General features: G+C 42.8%; 1 protein-coding gene across 2 annotated transcripts in view; it reads left to right on the top strand.

Annotated features, from left to right (window-relative positions):
* Nucleotides 1-17,890, top strand: part of WIPI2 (WD repeat domain, phosphoinositide interacting 2) — a 205,890-nt gene that overhangs the window by 135,003 nt on the left and 52,997 nt on the right. For both annotated transcript variants that reach the window (XM_073558131.1, XM_073558132.1), the window contains 3 exons: nucleotides 3,232-3,302; nucleotides 13,304-13,411; nucleotides 15,880-16,044. In XM_073558131.1, the coding sequence (XP_073414232.1) occupies nucleotides 3,232-3,302; nucleotides 13,304-13,411; nucleotides 15,880-16,044 (344 nt within the window). The remainder of the gene's footprint in view (nucleotides 1-3,231; nucleotides 3,303-13,303; nucleotides 13,412-15,879; nucleotides 16,045-17,890) is intronic.

Here is a 17,890-nt window from a genome sequence, read left to right on the forward strand (position 1 = left end):
TCCCTGTTTATCTTATGTTATGTCATATGATGTAATATGATGGTATCATTAAAATAATTATTGCATTATCCACGCTGTGGTACTCGTTAAATCACTGAGGGAAAAGGGGTGGGGCGGGGCCTTTTAACCTCTCGTGTGCTTTCCTGTCCCTGTAAGGAGGAGGAGGATGTCCTCCATGGTGCTGTCAGGATGGACTCCTAGAAACATCATTACCGGTAGGTCTAATACCTATTTTCCCCACTGTATGTAATGACGTCATGTAAATTATATAACGGGCGATAATTACTTTTTTGACCGGCGTGTTTCTTTCAAATTCCTAGATATGTTTTTGCTGTGGACCCACTTTTTCTGATTGTAGGATTTTTTCCACAAATTTTCACTACATCTTCGTTTCTTCTTATTACCTCATACATCCATTCTGAGAGGTTGTCAGTTTATTGCTCTTCTGGTCAACTGTTTGTAGTGTGAATTTAGTTGTTTTCTTTAGAATAGCCTTACAGTAAAATATCATAATATCTTTGTCAGCAGATTTAGTCATTAAGCAGTGGCGTAACTATAAAGTTATGGGCCCCGGTGAGAACTTTCAATTGCCCCCCCCATGCCAAAATATGACACTCTGGGCGTTCATGTCCTCCTTCGCTCCAATTCCAAGCGCACTCCCAGCGTTTGAAATCTGTGTACTGTTTCTTCCTGGTATGATGCTGCAGCACGTCATTTCCGGTCCTGTGCAGTGTGGGGGTGTATTGGGTGTACTCAGAGACGTAGATAGGGTTTTGGTTCAGGGGGGTGAAGTTTCAGAGTGGGCCCCTAACCAGGTAATCTTGATTACAACTAGGCAACACACCCTAATAGTGGATGTAGGAGAACCTCAGCAGATGACTGCGCTGTTACTGAAAATAATATCTATTTAAAGTCTGAAACGTCCCACACTATCTGTGGATGGGGAATTACTCACTTGGCCAGTCATTGAGGTAGATACCGGGACACTTAGGGTTAAAAAGTCCATTCGGTTTATTAGAGTACAGCATAAACCGCTCATCAGGAGCTTGGTAGCATGCAGCAGCCAGTACACTGTCAGTTACGCATTCGGCTCTTAAACACAGTCTCTCACTGACCACAGTCAGCATAACATGGATTCCTGTCCGTTACCTGTTGGTGTCGACCACACAGGTTCTTGGATGCCTCTTATCCTCAGAGGTATCCCACAAACACTTCTCACTGACCCCGGTCAGTATCACTCACGGTTGTCAGACCGTCCACTCTGGAGGTATCCCACAGACCTCCTTCCTCTGGCTCAGACTAGCCAGCACAGCTCCCCAGACTGTGCAATGTCTAGCAAACAGGTTTGGTCTGGAGCCACACACGCAGGGAGACTTCTCCTTCTCTGCACACAGACCACTCTTTAGTGTCCAGCCTGGACACATGGAAATCTGTCCACACTGACAGACTCCCAAACACTCACTCCCATGTGCCAAACACACCTCCATTACGTAGCTGTAACCACACCCAGGTACCTATCACATGGCTAGTCACGTGATAGTGACATCACCGCAGGCCCTCAAACACACAACCACACAGGCTTCTGCATGGCAAAAAGGGGTACAGTGAGCACCCTCACCTCGGGGTGAGGTATATGGGTAGATTGACCCTCCCATCTCTTAGAGCTACCTGTAACCCGGACCCAAGTGTGAACAACAACAACTTAGGGCTTACGTGTACTAAAGAAAAAATACTTCGGGTTACATCACAGGGAGCAGCCATCCCTGTGATACACACCTCCCATTAATTATGCAGCCATTAGTCACACTACAAGACTAACATTGATATTACCGCCATATGGTCAATGGTAGATACCAGTCCTACGGAACATACAAGAGATCACAGCACAGTTACAGATGGTGACTTACCGCTGGCGTTCTTTCTGATGGAATTGTTCACTTTTCCCGTTTTTCCATCTGGCCCAGACCGACACGTCAACCTCTTTCACCCAGGACTCATCTGCAGAGAATACAACAAAGACACATTTCACGTCTCATATTTTCAGCACCATCTCCATCTTTTCCCAACTTGCACAAACTCCTTATCCTGTTGATACCCCAGTGCTGAGCCACTGCTGCCGTATGTGTCCCTATTAGTGCACCTGCTGTGTGGTTCTCTGTGTCCTCTAAATTCTAAAGCAACTCTTTAGAATATAATAATGTTGGGCGCAAGTGCCCTAGAAAACAGTGCCCACATTTTGCCCCCTAGAAAGTAATAGTGCCTTGTGTGCCCCTTTGATAGACACAGTAACCTGAGTTCCCCTATAACAATAAGTGCCCACTTAACATTGAAAAATGTCCTGAGTCTCTCCTGTACATCACCCCTATACACAGTATGATGCTCTCTTATGCACAGTATAATGTCCCATCACTGTATAGTACCACACACACAGTGTACTGACCCGTTAGTATCCTCCACACTGTAAGATGACTCCAACACTGTATGATTGCTCCCTCACTTTAATCGACACTCTGTACGATGGCCCCCTAGATAGCCTCCATATAGTATAATGTACCAGATAGTCCTCAATATAATATAATGCACTCCCCATAGGCCTATATAGTGTAATGCATTCCTCATTGGCCTGTATAATGTAATGCATTTCCCATAGGCCTGTATAGTATCATGTATTCCCCATGGGCCTGTATAGTATAATGCATTCCCCATAGGCCTGTATAGTATCATGCATTCCCCATAGGTCTGTATAGTATAATGCACCCAGATAAAACAATAAATTCAATACTCACCTCTCCTCTCCTCCTTGTTCCCGCGGTGCTCTGAGCTCTCTCACATCTCCGGACCGCGGGCGCTGAGTACTGACGTCATTGTGACCCCTGTCAGTGTCTGTATCAGTGACGTCAGATGCTGAGAGGGGAACGTGTACCCACCATCGCGGCTGGGTCCAGAGCAGGGAGATCGATTCTGCATTGCACATTCTGAAGCTGGCGACTACACCCAATACTCCCCCACAATGCACAGGACCGGAAATGACGCAGACGCCAGGCTCCTTCTTTGCTAGACTGGGCGGGCCCCTAAGCACTCCGGGCCCTGTTGCAGCTGCAACCCCTGAGACCGCGGTAGTTACGCCCCTGTCATTAAGACATTGTTCTGCAGATCACGTTTAACACCCCTAGTGCTGTGTAGCCATCTTCTACTTGTATACATTCTCTGACATGATACTTTCCTCTACAGGGCACAGTGATCCGTGTTTTTTCCATTCCAGAAGGTCAGAAGCTGTTTGAGCTAAGGCGGGGAATGAAACGGTGAATAGAATATTACCTTGATATTATATATAGTTGTAAAAATATTATTTCATACATTTGCTGAAAATCGGAAAGTGCACATGGTGTCTTTTTCTGTTGAATTCTGTCTGGAACTGTCTTAAAAAGTACTTGGTAAACTATACAAATAATTCACAGGTCTACAAAAAAATATTTTTTGTAATCATCGCAGGTGACTTTGTACTTTTCTGAATCATATTTTTGTCCTGATTTAAAAAATGTATAGTTTTTCTGTAGCACGTATAGTTTCCATGGAGCAGCATCATTATTATAAGGTTTAGGAAATGTACTGGCGACATTAAAACAGTAATCTACATATCAGAAAAAAATGCCTCACCTTACAAAACAGTTTTTATTGAACCAAAATAATTTCACATGCAAAATAGAAACCAAAATATGAGCAGAAATTAAAAGTGCTTGACATTACTGTCGTTGATACGATTTTTCAGGGTTGTCCTTATATAACATCCAACAGTAATCTGCCATCGTTGAGTCTTTCCAAAAACCCTGGTAGCGGTGTCCCATTACTTTAATGTCTTGGTGAAACTGCTCGCCTTGTTCATCGCTTACATCCCCAAGATGTTGAGGGAAGAAATCTAAATCTGAATGCAAAAGTGCATTTTCCGAAACATGCAACATTCAAGACACTGGTATGCATTTAGCAGTTCCTCAACACCTTCAACATATTCTGGAGATTTTTTTTTCCTAAGAAGTTTTCACAGATCCACTTGAAGCTTTTCCAAGATCTCAATTCCTTATCACTTAGAATTCCTACAAACACATCATCTCTCATAAGCGTGTCCCCAATCACGATGAACATAATGCTGTACTGTATTTCTACTGTCCCATAAACACAAGAAGCAACAATATTTTGTGAAACCTCTTTACATTCCCATTAGCAGATCAAGTCACTTTCAAATATCCACAGATATTCCAATGATGATGCTTATATTGTATAGCATCAAAACACCTGACAGATTTTCATAACTTTCCTTTAGATGACATGAGTGAGCATTTCCATTGTGGAGCAACACTGCTTTCAAACTTCTCTGGGATGAGTCAATAAACAATCGCCAATCTGCAAGATAATACTCTTGATTCAGTTCTTCAAAGAGTCCATTCACATTGTTACAGTACACCATTGGTCCATCTACTGTGAAAAATTGTGTTAAAGTGTTACTTCTGTTTCGGTAATAACACACTTTGATATCATCATGAAGAAGATTCTTCTGTTTGAACCTAGATGCAATAGATGTAAATACTTATGTCCTCAAAATTGAGAAAAGTATTATTGGCTAACCAGAGAAATTATAATTGCAAATTGCAAAGCCGACTAAAAAGATCAAAAAAGCAGAGCAAATCTTAAAACTACCCATATCTTCATTGGCACTGATGGATGTTCTCTCGATACCGGAGGTATGGGGGAAATCTGGAATCAAAAAGGTTGGGGATGTTTTTAGTTTAGTGGAGTTCTTGAAATTCGGTGAGATCAGGGCTAAATATAATCTACCGTCATCTGATCTAAAATCTAAAACCTCTGGTTCCAGGTCACACAGCACATTAACCTCATTGATAATGACTTCACAATTACGCCTGAAAGAGCACTTCTTTCATTAGACATGGAACAATCTGATGATTCAGTAAGCTACATTATTATACACATCCTCTTAGTGGCTAAGACCATGTTAGCACAATGGTGGAAGAAAGTCGAGGTTCCTAAGTTTTTGGACATACTTGATAAGATAGGCCAACATAGCGATTTAGAACGCAGATTTGCGATTAACAACAATCACATCCATAAATATACAAAAAAATGGAAGACTTAGAACAACAAATTCCATATCAAATAGACCTATTAAGAGGTATTATATTTTGAGGCCTAATCATGGCTGTTGTAGTACCGGGATGTTGTATCTCCTTCCAAGAATGTTAACCCATAATAAGGATTGGCAATTTTCTTTTACTTTTATGTTATTTGCTATATGCTATTTAATGCCTATTTGTGGGTTCTCTAGTTTTAAATTTTTTCCGTACCTGTACGAGGTTCTTTACTTCCCATTCCCTTTCCTCCCTTCCTACCTTCCTTCCCTTACCCTGTTTAATTACTAAAAACCAATAAAATTATTTGAAAAGAAAAAGGTGACAGCCATCTTAAAAAATCTGGGCTGAATGGTAAACACACAGAAATCAAGACTAAACCCTGTAAGAGAACAAACCTTCCTGGGCCTTGTTCTGAATTCAGAACTTCATACTTATTTCTTACCAGAGGACAAGGTGGAAAAGATTGTAAACCTTGCCTCGTCAACCGTAGAGCTTCTAAAGATGACCTTAAGGAAAGCTATGTCCCTTTTGGGAACCCTAACACGAGATAGCTTCAGTGGGAAATCTTGTCTGTGCAAAGATTGCTAAAAGGGCGTTTAGAAGGAAGGGTGGATCTTTCTTTAAAGGTCAGAAATTCCCTCTCGTGGTGGCCAGACGGGGCAAATTTAACATGAGGGTTCCAATGGGTGAGGCCAGTAAACAACAGACGCAAGCTACTCTGGTTGGGGGGCACACCTCGTGGCGAATAAATGGATATCAAGACTCATAAAATCATGTGATAGCTCCAGGTCAGTCCCAATCCTTAGGGTCCTCCCATGGGAACTGACCCTGGTGCGAGAAGCATTGACCAAAGACCCATTTGAAGCCATGCAGGAGTTGTCGGCAAAGTATCTTAACCCTCAAAACGATCATATTGGTAGCATTGACATCAGCTCATAGGGTGATATACGGGCCTTTTCTACAAAGCCTCCTTATACGCAGATATATGAGGATAATCATGTTAAGTCCTGATCCAGCTTATCTTCCTAAGCTAGCGTTAAAATTTAATCGGAGTCAAGAAATTATTCTGCTGCCCTTCTGTAATTACCCAGAGAACTCAGGGGAGGAGAAAGTTCATAATCTTGACATTAAAAGGGCGCTGTTACAGAATATGTCTACGACCAGCCAGTGGAGGAAAGTTCAGTCACTGTCTGTAGCCTTTCAGGGTAATAGGAAGGGTTATGGGGTAACAAAAGGCACCATTGCAAGATGGATTAGATTTGCTATTAGTTTAGCCTACTCTGCTAGTGATGATGCTCCGTTTCCTGGAAGCATCCAGGCTCATTCACCAGAGCCATGGCAACCTCCTGGAAAGAGGAAGCAGAGGTATTGATTGATCAAATTTGTAAGGCCGCTGCTTGGTAGTCACCATCTACTTTCTTTAAACACTACAGGGTGAATCTATCCTCTGCTGACTTAACCTTTGGTAGAAGGGTGCTGCAAGTGGTGGTGCCTCCCTAAGGTTTTTCAAATTCTCCAGAAATCTCTCAGTTGTGCTCTCTTGGATGCTTACTTACCGGTAGCAGGTTTTTCCAGAGCCCATGACGGCACCCATATATTCCCCACTTCTTATCACCATATGGGTTTGCACTATAGATTGGGTGATTTTGTGATGTGGAGTTGGATGTGTATATAATTAATTTGTAGGTCCTCTCATGGTCTGTAACCCAACTGATGCAGGGGAGAGGTACTGCCCTTTTATTTCAGTAGCTTTCCTGTCCTTGCAGGGCAGATCCCTCTCCCAGGTGTGATGTTATGGGCTCTGGAAAAAAACGGCTACCTGTAAGTAACCTTGGTGTTTCTATCTCGTTCTTCTTATTGGGGAACACACAACCATGAGATAGTCTGCTGCCACCTTGGAGGCAGGCTTCCTCAGTTTTTTATCAGATCACCTATGCAAGGTCTTATAATTATATGGGAGTATACACAAATCACAAAGCCAACAAGAGTATTTCCATGTTCAAGTAAAATAAATCAATCTTTATTGAAAATCCATATAGGCAGAAATAGATAAAAACATTTCAAAGAAAAGTCAAGCAATCACAGAAAAATTCTTATTTAAAATTGAATACCCACATGGTGAAAAATATGTATAATTCAAGATTAAAGCATACATTAAATATAGATCAATTAATATGAGGTCCCACAAGACGCAATTCTTCAATTTTAATTAAGAATTTTTGAAATGTTGTGATTTGTATGACTTTTCTTGGGAGAGACACTAAATAAGTTGTACTTAAACCATTATCTATGCAGTTTGACTTCTTTTAATTGGTTCTATCTTCTTCTTGCCTATATGGATTTTCTATAAAGATTTATCTATTTTACTTGAACATGGGGGTACTTCTGTTGGCTTAGTTGGAGGCGAGTTCAGTCTCAGACCTGTCTTAAGTTAGGCCCTAACTGCTTAGTTTTTTTACTTTTAAATGATGTCTCAGGGTAATAGAATGTAATTGTGCACTCTGTTTCACCCATGTAGCAATGGAGAGTACAGGCTGTAATTGTGCAGTCCATATCTCCTGGCGTTGGTGTGGCCGGACTAAGGTACCTTGACAGTCGTGCAGGTACTGGGGCGGAGGTCCGTAAGCCAACTAGCTCTTGCCCGCCACTCCACATAGCCATGTTTGCATGAAGCAAAAGACAAAGCAGTTTCAGGACAGGTAGGTATATCCCTATCGTAAGCCCATTTCCCTCCTGTGCTCCACCTCTACTTCACCCTCTCACTCTCTCTCCCATTTCCCTCCCGCTCCCCCCTACCCCTGGTGCTCTGTCTTTCCCTGCTGTGTCCTTGCAGTGGTGGATACCAGAGGCTATGCAGGAAGCAGGTGCTGGTACTGATGGCCCTACCTGCCCAGCTCTTCCCCTCTGCCTTTCTGCCATAGTGGGTCAGGGTTAGATTGATGGTGGGCGGGAGTGGGGCGTTTCCACATGGCTGCCTCTGGCTCCTGTGGGCCTCTCTGTAGTAGCTGGCGGAGGTGCAGCCTGGGTGTGAGTGCATTCTGGCAGGAGGTTTTGGACAATCATCGGACTGGGTGTTTCCAGGCAATCGATGGCCGGGTTCATCCCGGCCAATCAACAGCAGTGTCTTGGCGTGCCAGGTTCCCGCCTCTCTGGCTCTGCCCCTTCCTCTTTCCGTTTTCGGAGCAGCACTATGAAATGGTTTGGGGCACAGAAGCACCATGGGGTCTTCCTCCTTGTGGGATAGCAAAATCACAAGGGGCACACATTCCTACAGTGTGGAGGTAGTGGGCTGTTGGCTACTGAGGGCTGATTCTAGGCACTCTTAACAGTTTTTTGTGTCACTGTTTAGTGGAGTCTTCCATTTTTTCTTTCTGCCTTTTCACTAATACTCAATGTCTGAGTTTAGAGAGTACCGTGCACACCCATTAGCGCAGTCTGAACTCGTCACTTACCATGCTTACGTGACTTGTAATAGTAAGTTTTCCACTGGTCAGTCTGTTGCCTATTATACTGCCTGTACCCCTCTTGCTTCCTTTCTGGTAGGCGCATAGGGGACCTCTATGACAGCTGAGGAGAATATATCCCCTCCTGCCTGGGCTCATGATTTAGTTCTGTAGCTGAACTAACCAGGGGGTGCAGGACGCTGGTTACAGTTGTGGAATGATTGTCGTTGACTACGGCTGCACTGGGAGTTCCAATCACAGCTGTCAGTGAGTTGGATCCTCCGGCCACCCCATACCAATATGGCCGGTCATAGAAGCGGTCCAGATGACCGCGGGAACTTTCTGGTCCCGGTCACATTCACAGGGGAGATGCCCATATTCCTTTTCCCTTTCCCAATTAATTTGTTCTCCTCAGCACTCAGAATTCTGTTCCAGTTCAGAATCCGTCCTGTATCTATATCTGTTGGGAAAACTAAGGGAGATGGTGGATAGTTTGGTGTCTGCCGTCTACACCTCTGGTAGTGACATCTGCATCACATCCTCCCATTGCTGATTATTACTGAAACAGGTTTCTTTAGGAGAGATAAGCGTGTGGCTTTTGAGGCAGCAGGTTTTGGCCTTTGTCCCGCTTTTTTCTGCTACTTGGGTTTCCAAGGCGGTAACGGCATGGGCTAGTCATTTGTGTCGATGTTTGTTGGCTGATTCCAAGGATCTCGGATTAGCTAAGATCGCCGATCAGATGGTACAGGCAATGAATTATCTCTGTGCAGCATCCTTAGATGCCGCGGAGTGCTCTGTCCAGGACGCAAGTAATTGCATCGCAATTCACCTAATGCTGTGGTTCAAGGTATGAAGGGCAGACTTAGCCTCAAATAAATCTTTGAAGGTACTACCATTCCATGGAGAAATTCCAGCTGGACATTTCAACTGTTCTTCCTCTTACTACTTGGCCTCCCGATGAACCATCATGGGGACACGCATTCAGGCATACTGGTGAAATGATAAGAAACCATGATTTATACTATTTTGAATTAATCAGAGAAACTGTTGCAGTGCTTCATTTCCTTTGGGCTGTGTATACCTGTTAAAAGTTTCTGCTCTCTGTAGCTATAGTATATAAATGGACCCACACCAGGGAGCTTTTGCTAAAAGAAAGGGGGAGCTAGGAGGTTTAGTTAGGGACAGCCACTGTTGAGTATTTTTCTGACTTCTTATTAAGGAGATATTTCTCCCAATAAACGTGCTAGAGCTCAAAGCTATCTGTCTGGCTCTTTTACTTTGGCAGCACTTAGTCCAGGGGTTGCCGATCAGCGTTCGGCCAGACAATCCTACTGCTGTTGACTATATCAACCACCACGGGGGCAAACGAAGCCCATCAGCCATGACTGAGGTCACAAGGATTTTGCAGTGGTGAAGGACAAAGTTCCTCTAAACTCTGCAGTTGATATATTCGGGATTAGACAATTGGAAGGCAGACTTTTTAAGTCGCCAGCAGTTCATCCTCAGGAGAATGGGCAGTTCAACCAGAGTTGTTCAGATTTGTCGGCGGTGGGTTACGCCTGATGTAGATCTATTGGCATCCAGACTAAATCTCAAGGTGCTAAAATTTGTGACACGGTGCCGAGACTCCCAGGTGTTCGTAGTCAACGTCCTGGTAATCCCTTGATCCCAGTTCACTCTACCTTATTTTTTTCCACTTTTACCACTTTTCCCGAGATTTTTCAAGAAGATCAGGGCACAGGGTGTTTCAGTCATACTCATTGCTCCAGATTGGATTTGTAGGTCCTGGTATTCGAATGTGATCAATCTCCTGGTGGGTGTCCCATGGGCTCTTCCGGACCATCCATATCTGCTGTCCCAGTGTTCGTTCTTTCATCCAAAGTAATAGGTGTTCAATTTGATGGGCGTGGCTGTTGAAGCCACAATTTTGAGGACAGCATGTCTGAATCAGTCATCCGGATTATGATTAGAGCGCAGAAGCCATCCTCATTGCAAGTCTACCATCACAGTTTGAGGTTTTATTTTTGATGGTGAGTCTACTACTACTTTGCCTATATATTTTTCTTTGCCAGTGCTTCTCTGCTTCTTTTTATCTGGATTGAAAGCAGGACTGGTGCTTAACTCCCTCAAGGGTCAGGTGTCCTCCTTGACTATTCTGTTTCAGAGGTATTTGGCATCTATACCCGAAGTTAAGACTTTTCTCCTGGGGGTCGCACATGTGAAGCCACCCTATCGAGCCCTTTTGGAATTTTGGGACCTGAATCTTGTTTTGAAGGCTCTTCAGTCTCCACCTTTTGAGCTAATCAGAGCATTCTCTTTACTTTTTCTTTCTTATAAGGTAGCTTTCCTTATAGCCATCACTATTAGGAGAGTCTCAGGGCTTTCAACTTGGTCTTCATAGAATCATGTAATGCTAGAGTTTGAAGGGGTCTCAAGGGATATTGTGTCCAACCCCGTGCTCAATGCAGCATAGGATTCACTAAACCATTTCAGAAAGATGTATGTCCAGACTCTGAACACTTCCATTGAAGTAGAACTCGCCACCTCTCGGGGTAGCCTGTTCCACTCATTGATTACCCTCACTGTCAAAAAGTTTTTTCTAATATTCAATCTGTATCTTCTCCCTTTTTAATTTCATTCCATTGCTTCTCGTGTTTCCATGTGAAAATAAGAATAAGTATGATACCTCCACACTGTGACAGCTCTTCAGATATTTGTAGACAGCTATTAAGTCTCTTCTTAGCCTTCTTTATTGAAAGTGAAGCATTCACAGATCCTTTAACAATTCCTCGTAGGACTTAGTTTGCAGTCCGCTTACCATCCTGGTAGCGCTTCTCTGACCTTGCTCCATTTTTTCAGTGTCTTTTTTTAACATGTGGTGCCTAGTCTTGTTGCACCTCTTACCTTATTCTTCCTCATGATAAGGTAATGTTGAAGCCAGTACCATCTTTTCCCCAAAGTTAATATAGGTAATGGAATATAGGCTCAACTGGATGGACAAATGTCTTTTTTCGGCCTTTCTAACTATGTTACTATGTAATTTCGATTCATGTTAATGAAGATATTTTCATACTAAATTGCACGGCGAATAATCCTCCTTACCTTGACAAGCCAGAACTGGTATGTCACTCTCCATGAGGAGAAACCTTACCCCTTAGACCCCAGTCCAGAGCCTCTCACCTAGCCAAATCAGTTCTCATACTTTGCACTGTCGAGGGCCAATAGCCCAAAACACTGTGTCTGCAAATTGAGATTCTGATTTGGCTTTTATCCTAAGTCATATTGCAAAACTTGTTAAGAGTCGATTGTGACTTGTAGGATCGCTACTTCCAACAGGCGGCGCTATAGAGTTCAAGTCCTTTTTCTCTCTTCAGAGGCAATTTGCATACTTAATGAAGATAGTATTTTATCTTCCTTTTGTCTGGTCCAATCTCATCCTATTGAAATGGCTCTGCACAGGTATGAGATTGTTGGAGCCGTAAGATATTATTAATTATCTGCTGCCTGTTTTAGACGTTCTAATTGCTTGTTTGTTATACCATAGGTCCCTCGTAGGGGTCAAGCCACTTCTAAAGCGATCATTGCCCACTGGATCAAGATTGCTCTTATCTGTGCCTTAAAAGCTAAGGCCAGGTTGGCCCCATTTAGGATTAGGGTACACCCTACTTGAGCAGTGGGGGCTTCCTGGGCGGTTCGTCATCAGGCATTGGCTTTGCAGCTCTATAAAGCATCTACTTGGGCATTAGTTCATATTTTCTCTCCAAGTTTTACAGGGTGCACACTTTTGCCTTGGCAGATGCAAGCCTTGGTAGGAAAATTACGTTATGGTGGAAAATGGTAGGAGATTTAATACTGTCCCAGCCTAGGGACTGCTTTAGCATGCCCTATGGTTCTGTGTTCTCCAAGAAGACAAACGAGAAAAATAGATTTTTTAATTACCGCAAAATCTGTTTCTGGTAGTCTTCATTGGGGGACACAAGTCCCTCCCTTGGTCGTCCGGTTTGGAGTACAGTTATGTTTCTTTTTGCCTTAATTCTTTTCTGTTCTCTTCCTACTGCTTTCTCACAAAACTGAGGAAGTCTGACTCCGGCAGGCAGGGTAGTCTGATGGCTCGGAGCCCATTTTATTTAAATGCAATAATAGTGTCATCCTCCAGGTGGCAGCAGACTATCCCATGGTTCTGTGTGTCCCCCCCCCCCCCCCCGCATTGAAACCTAGGAGAAACTGATTTTATGGTAAGTAAAAAATTTTGTCAAAACTGTAGCAAGGATCGGAGTCTCTGCCTCTACCTCATGCTGCTCTCAGATGATGCAGCAAAGTCCTGGTTACTGATTGGCCTTAACAGAAAAAAACAATCTTCTTTGAAACAAGCAAAATCAGACATAAAGCAATACTTTACTTAAATAACAGTTCTGCAAAGAGGATTGCTCTTCTCACAATCACTTGAGTCATAAGGCCTCTGAAGGTGTCCTTGCACCTATGGATTCAACCTCTTTTTCCAGCACATCCCACAAATGCTTGATTGACTTGAGATCTGAGGAACCAGGAGGCCAACCCATTCCTGTACAACCATTTGGGGGTGGGAAGTGGACTTGTATGTATGTGTATGTATATATACAGTATATAATGTGTGTAATATACAGTATGTACATCATGAATATGATACAATGATGACACTGTGATCTATTTTATTTTATTTTGTCTAATCTATGGCTTCAGTTGTGTGACAATATTTTCCCTGGCGTTCAGCATGGATGGCACATTTCTTTCTGCCTCAAGTAACACAGAAACAGTGCATATTTTCAAGTTGGAGACCGTTAAAGAAAAGTATGTACATGTTTGCTTCTAATTTAGTTTTTTTTGTTTATGTGGATAAAAATATTTCAACCCACCACAACATTGACTAGGATTTAGGGGAAATTCATAAAAACGGTCAAAATCCTGCTGGAAGAAGCCGTGTGAAATTCACTAATAGGTGTAATCCTGTTATTGGATGTAACACCAGGGTGCTGGTGCTCCACGCTGTAAATTCTGAAGCAGATTTCTGCATGTAATAATGTCCTGTATTCTCTGGTGTTAATTATAGGGAATCTATCCCTGCTAACTTTCAAAAATTGTCTGAGTACTGTAAAGATATCAAAGCTTGCAACGTTTTTGCACACCTTTGTGTTGTGCAGCAGTGTGACTTACACACCAGAAAACGGGCTACATGACTTTGATCAGTTCCCTCCGTGTTGAATCTTCACCCCCGAGTGGTAGAAAAAAAAAAATTAGATATGAATAAAACTTAAAATTACTAATCTTGAAACAAAAAATATATATTTTTGAAGAGAGCCCACCAACCCTTACATATTGTATGTGGTACCCCATATATGAACAACATATAATTGATTGGTTTTCCTCAAAATCTAAATTGATATGATTTAGTTAAGGTTAGAAATCAGGGAAAAAAATCTGTTAAGGGACAAATAAGTATTTTGGTTATTCACCAACTACCCCTACATGAGACATATATATTCAATGTCTACATTATAAAAGTGTTGTTTTTCCCTATTTTCTTTTAACTGATATTTTTTTTGAATTTTCAAAATAAAGTTACAGAATATGAAGAAAACTTAGGATAGTAGCATACAATACATACCGGTCTACCTCTGCAATCTATCATCAATAAGGAGTATGCTCAGCACTGAAGAAGCCACATCTATCATATGTAGACCAGGACAGTGACCGAGCAGGGGGTAGAGAATACCAAGAACTCAGCACAGATTGCAAGAACTACTTTCCATAACCATGGCTATGAACAATCTGTATGAACCCAGTATGTGTCCCAGAGAGGCCAGACTGCTTGAATTTGCTCAACTATGTTATTTAATAAGGTTCTAAGATGTTCCATGCTTCGGACATCTTGTATATGTGTGTGTGATTCATTCTTTGATGGGGGTTGTACAGACTGCCATGTACATGCTAATACACATCTAGCGGCAGTGGTCATATGTCAGAAAAGATGTGAGATTTACGACTGATCCGAAATGGTGGGATATTTAGATGGGAAAAGTTGAGATCAGAAGACCCATTGCATTTTTTACCTTTTTTAATGTTACTGTTAAGGCCTTTTTCATACAATGCAGCCAAAATGCATAAATACTAATGATAAGCAAGTATACTCGTTACTCAGGTTTCCCCAACCAAGCATGCTCAGGTGTCCTCCCGAGTATTTGGAAGTGCTCGAGATTTAGTTTTTGTCGCCTCAGCTGCAAGATTTGCGGCTGCTAGACAGCCTGAATGCATGTGGGGATTCCCTAATAAACAGGCAACCCCTACAATATGTATTCAGGCTGTCTAGCAGCCGCAAATCATGCACCTGAGGCGACAAAAACTAAATCTCTGAGCACACCAAAATACTTGGAGACCACCCAAGCAATGAGTATACTCACTCATCACTAATAAATACACTTTCTATGTAAATGGATGCCATAGATAGACTAAGAAAGTTAAAAAAACACAACTTTTTTTTTTTTTTTTTTTAAAAAAAAAAAAAAAATTTTAATAAGTAAAAAAAAAATTTAGTTGGTATTGCCACATTTGTGAAAGTCCAATTCTTCAAAATATAAAACGACTAAACCATAGGTAAACACTGAAAAGTGGAAAAAAAAATCCAAAGCCAGTATAACATTTTTTGAGATTAACACATCTCCCTTAAAACAAAAATTAATATAAAGCTATCACAATATCACATTTATCCCAAAACGGAATCTACTTCAAACGTCAGCTTTCCCGCACAAAAATTAATCCTCATACAGGTCCATCAATGGGGAAGAAAAAAGTTCTGGGTCTCAGGAAGTGACAACATAAACCAAATGTACTTATTAATTTATGAACACCTCATAACAAAAGCCCAGTACAGTGGTGGAAGAGTATGTATGAGTTTTTGTTTTTTTTTCTCCAATTTTACCTTATGGCTATGTCAATGGGAAAAATTAAAAAGTTATGGCTCTGAGAATAAACAGAGGCTAGAAATGCTAGTTTTGATTTTCCAGTTATTATGAAGAGGTTAAAATAAACTATGATTTTTTTTAAACTTATTTAAAAAAAAAAAAAAAATCAAGCACACATACCGGGCCTCTGCTCTCTGTCATACTAATGTTACACATCTCTGCGCCCCTGTGGTAAGGTCAGTATACACCCTATATACCCTATAGCAGTGTTTATATCTTCTCCTGGTTACACAGCCTTATACTCAGGTATTTCATCAATGAATTTTATTCTTACATCCAGTCTATTTTTCTGCTGTATAGGCCTGCGGAAGAACCAACCACCTGGACGGGGTACTTTGGAAAAGTTATCATGGCCTCCACCAGTTATTTGCCTTCTCAAGTAACTGAAATGTTCAACCAAGGCCGAGCTTTTGCCACTGTCCGCTTGCCTTTCTGTGGTCACAGGAACATCTGCTCATTGGCAGTGTAATGTTACATTTTATTTTGCTTGTGGATTTTAAACTATTAATAGATCTGTTTGTTTCTTTGCTTTATGTTCTGTTTGTGCTTGTATCGCAGTGTGTAATGCAATGTATAAAGCAATACTGTAAAAATCTGGCAACACTGTATTGTGCATAGAATTTCTTTTTTATAATTTTTTCCAGCATGGAAAGTTCTAAAACCTTGCATATCACCTTGTTAGAGATTTGTCTTCATTCCTGTAGAAAGAGTTTCATGTAAGCGGCTTCCAGACCCCACGCTTCTCCACAATCTCCGTGCATTCAGGTGCATTGATATCAGAGCATACGCTTCTGGAGAACTAATGATGGCAGTGAAAGGGTGCGCACCTGTCCCCCCCCTCTGGTTGTTGTTCAGGTAAGGGGACAGGGGAAAGCAGGAGCTTGGTAGCCAGTTACATGTCATTTTATGCTACAAACCCCTAATAAAGTAATTTGCATAGGATCTAAATCAAGATAATGTCTTTTGCTCCATTACAATCCAGATTCCAAATACGTAATCCCCATTTGTATAAATATCTACAGATAAAACACACATTTAGTTTCGTTTTCTGGTAGAGATGTGTTGGTTTTTTTTCTCCTCTTTTCCTCTAATTGGGATTGTGTAATCTCAGGGTCCCGGTGGATTGATTTCCAGGCTATAAAGCACCGGGTCGTCCACTAGCAGTTGTCGCTATATGATAATCCAAAATTCCGTTACTGATCAATGGTGTGGATGTACTTGAATCCCACTTGTGCGTTCCCGGCTATAAATAAAAAGTTAATTTTTACCGTGTATCATAAGTCAGGGTTCTCACACCGGTTAGGTTGAGGAAGATGAGTAGATCTAGGGATGCTATGTGCCCAAAGTGAGGTTCCCAAAATGTGGCTTTCCAGGACGTCCCTCCTGACAGCACCAGGGAGGACGTCCTTCGCCTCCTTGCAGGGACAGGAAGAGCACACAAGAGGTTAAAAACATAATCCACCCCCATTCCCTCAATGTTTCTTCCTGTCCCTGCACGGAGGGACGCACAAGAGGACTCGTCGTACCGGAGTGGTCCAGTGGGATCGGGCAGCCCGGCCAAACCTTCCTCCTATCAAGCGGCCCTGGCGCTGAAACCCTCCTAGGTGGTGGTCCCTCAGCCGCAGAGACCAGGGGGGGACGAGCCCCCTGGGTAGAGCTGCTTCCCACAGCACAGGCTCTCAGCTCCGACGCCGGCCGCAGCGCGGGGAACCGGAAGTCGTGTGGAGGGAGACCGCGGCGCACTTCCGGTAATGTCAGAGCGCCGGAAATACAGGCCGCTGGCCGGCGCTCTGAAGGAAAACAGTGCGGTAACAGCGAGGCAGGCAGCAGCAACCTTCCTGACCTCGCAGAGGCTCACAGCGCAAGATGGAGGACCAAGGCAGAGTCAAACCGGACGGGGGTAAGTGCGCTCAGCGCAACCGACCGAAACTCTGACTACCCCAGACCAGAGCCCGACTGTCCCTCGCTTGCACTATGCAGGAAAAGGCACAACCAACAGCGCCCATTCCCACGACCAAGCAGATGGGAAAAGCTTCAGGGAAATAGGTGTCCTGTATGCAACATTAAGCTCACTAGCAAGCACAAAAAGATGTTGTGCGACACCTGTACGGCCAAAGTAATGAATGGCGAACAGCCGTCTCTCCTATCAGAGATGAGGTCACTCATTCGAGAGGAGGTCCAGGCTTCCATGGCCACCTTTTCCCAGTCGCAACCTGCAAGTCCAGGTCGCGGTGCAAAGCAGACCAGACGGGAGATGGAGCTTAGCTCAGAGGAGGTGTCATGTCCCATGATTTAGAATCATACAGACAGT

Source organism: Dendrobates tinctorius, unplaced genomic scaffold (assembly GCF_039654945.1).
Source record: "Dendrobates tinctorius isolate UK_male_01 unplaced genomic scaffold, ASM3965494v1 ptg000254l, whole genome shotgun sequence".
NCBI classification, from domain to species: Eukaryota; Metazoa; Chordata; class Amphibia; order Anura; family Dendrobatidae; genus Dendrobates; species Dendrobates tinctorius.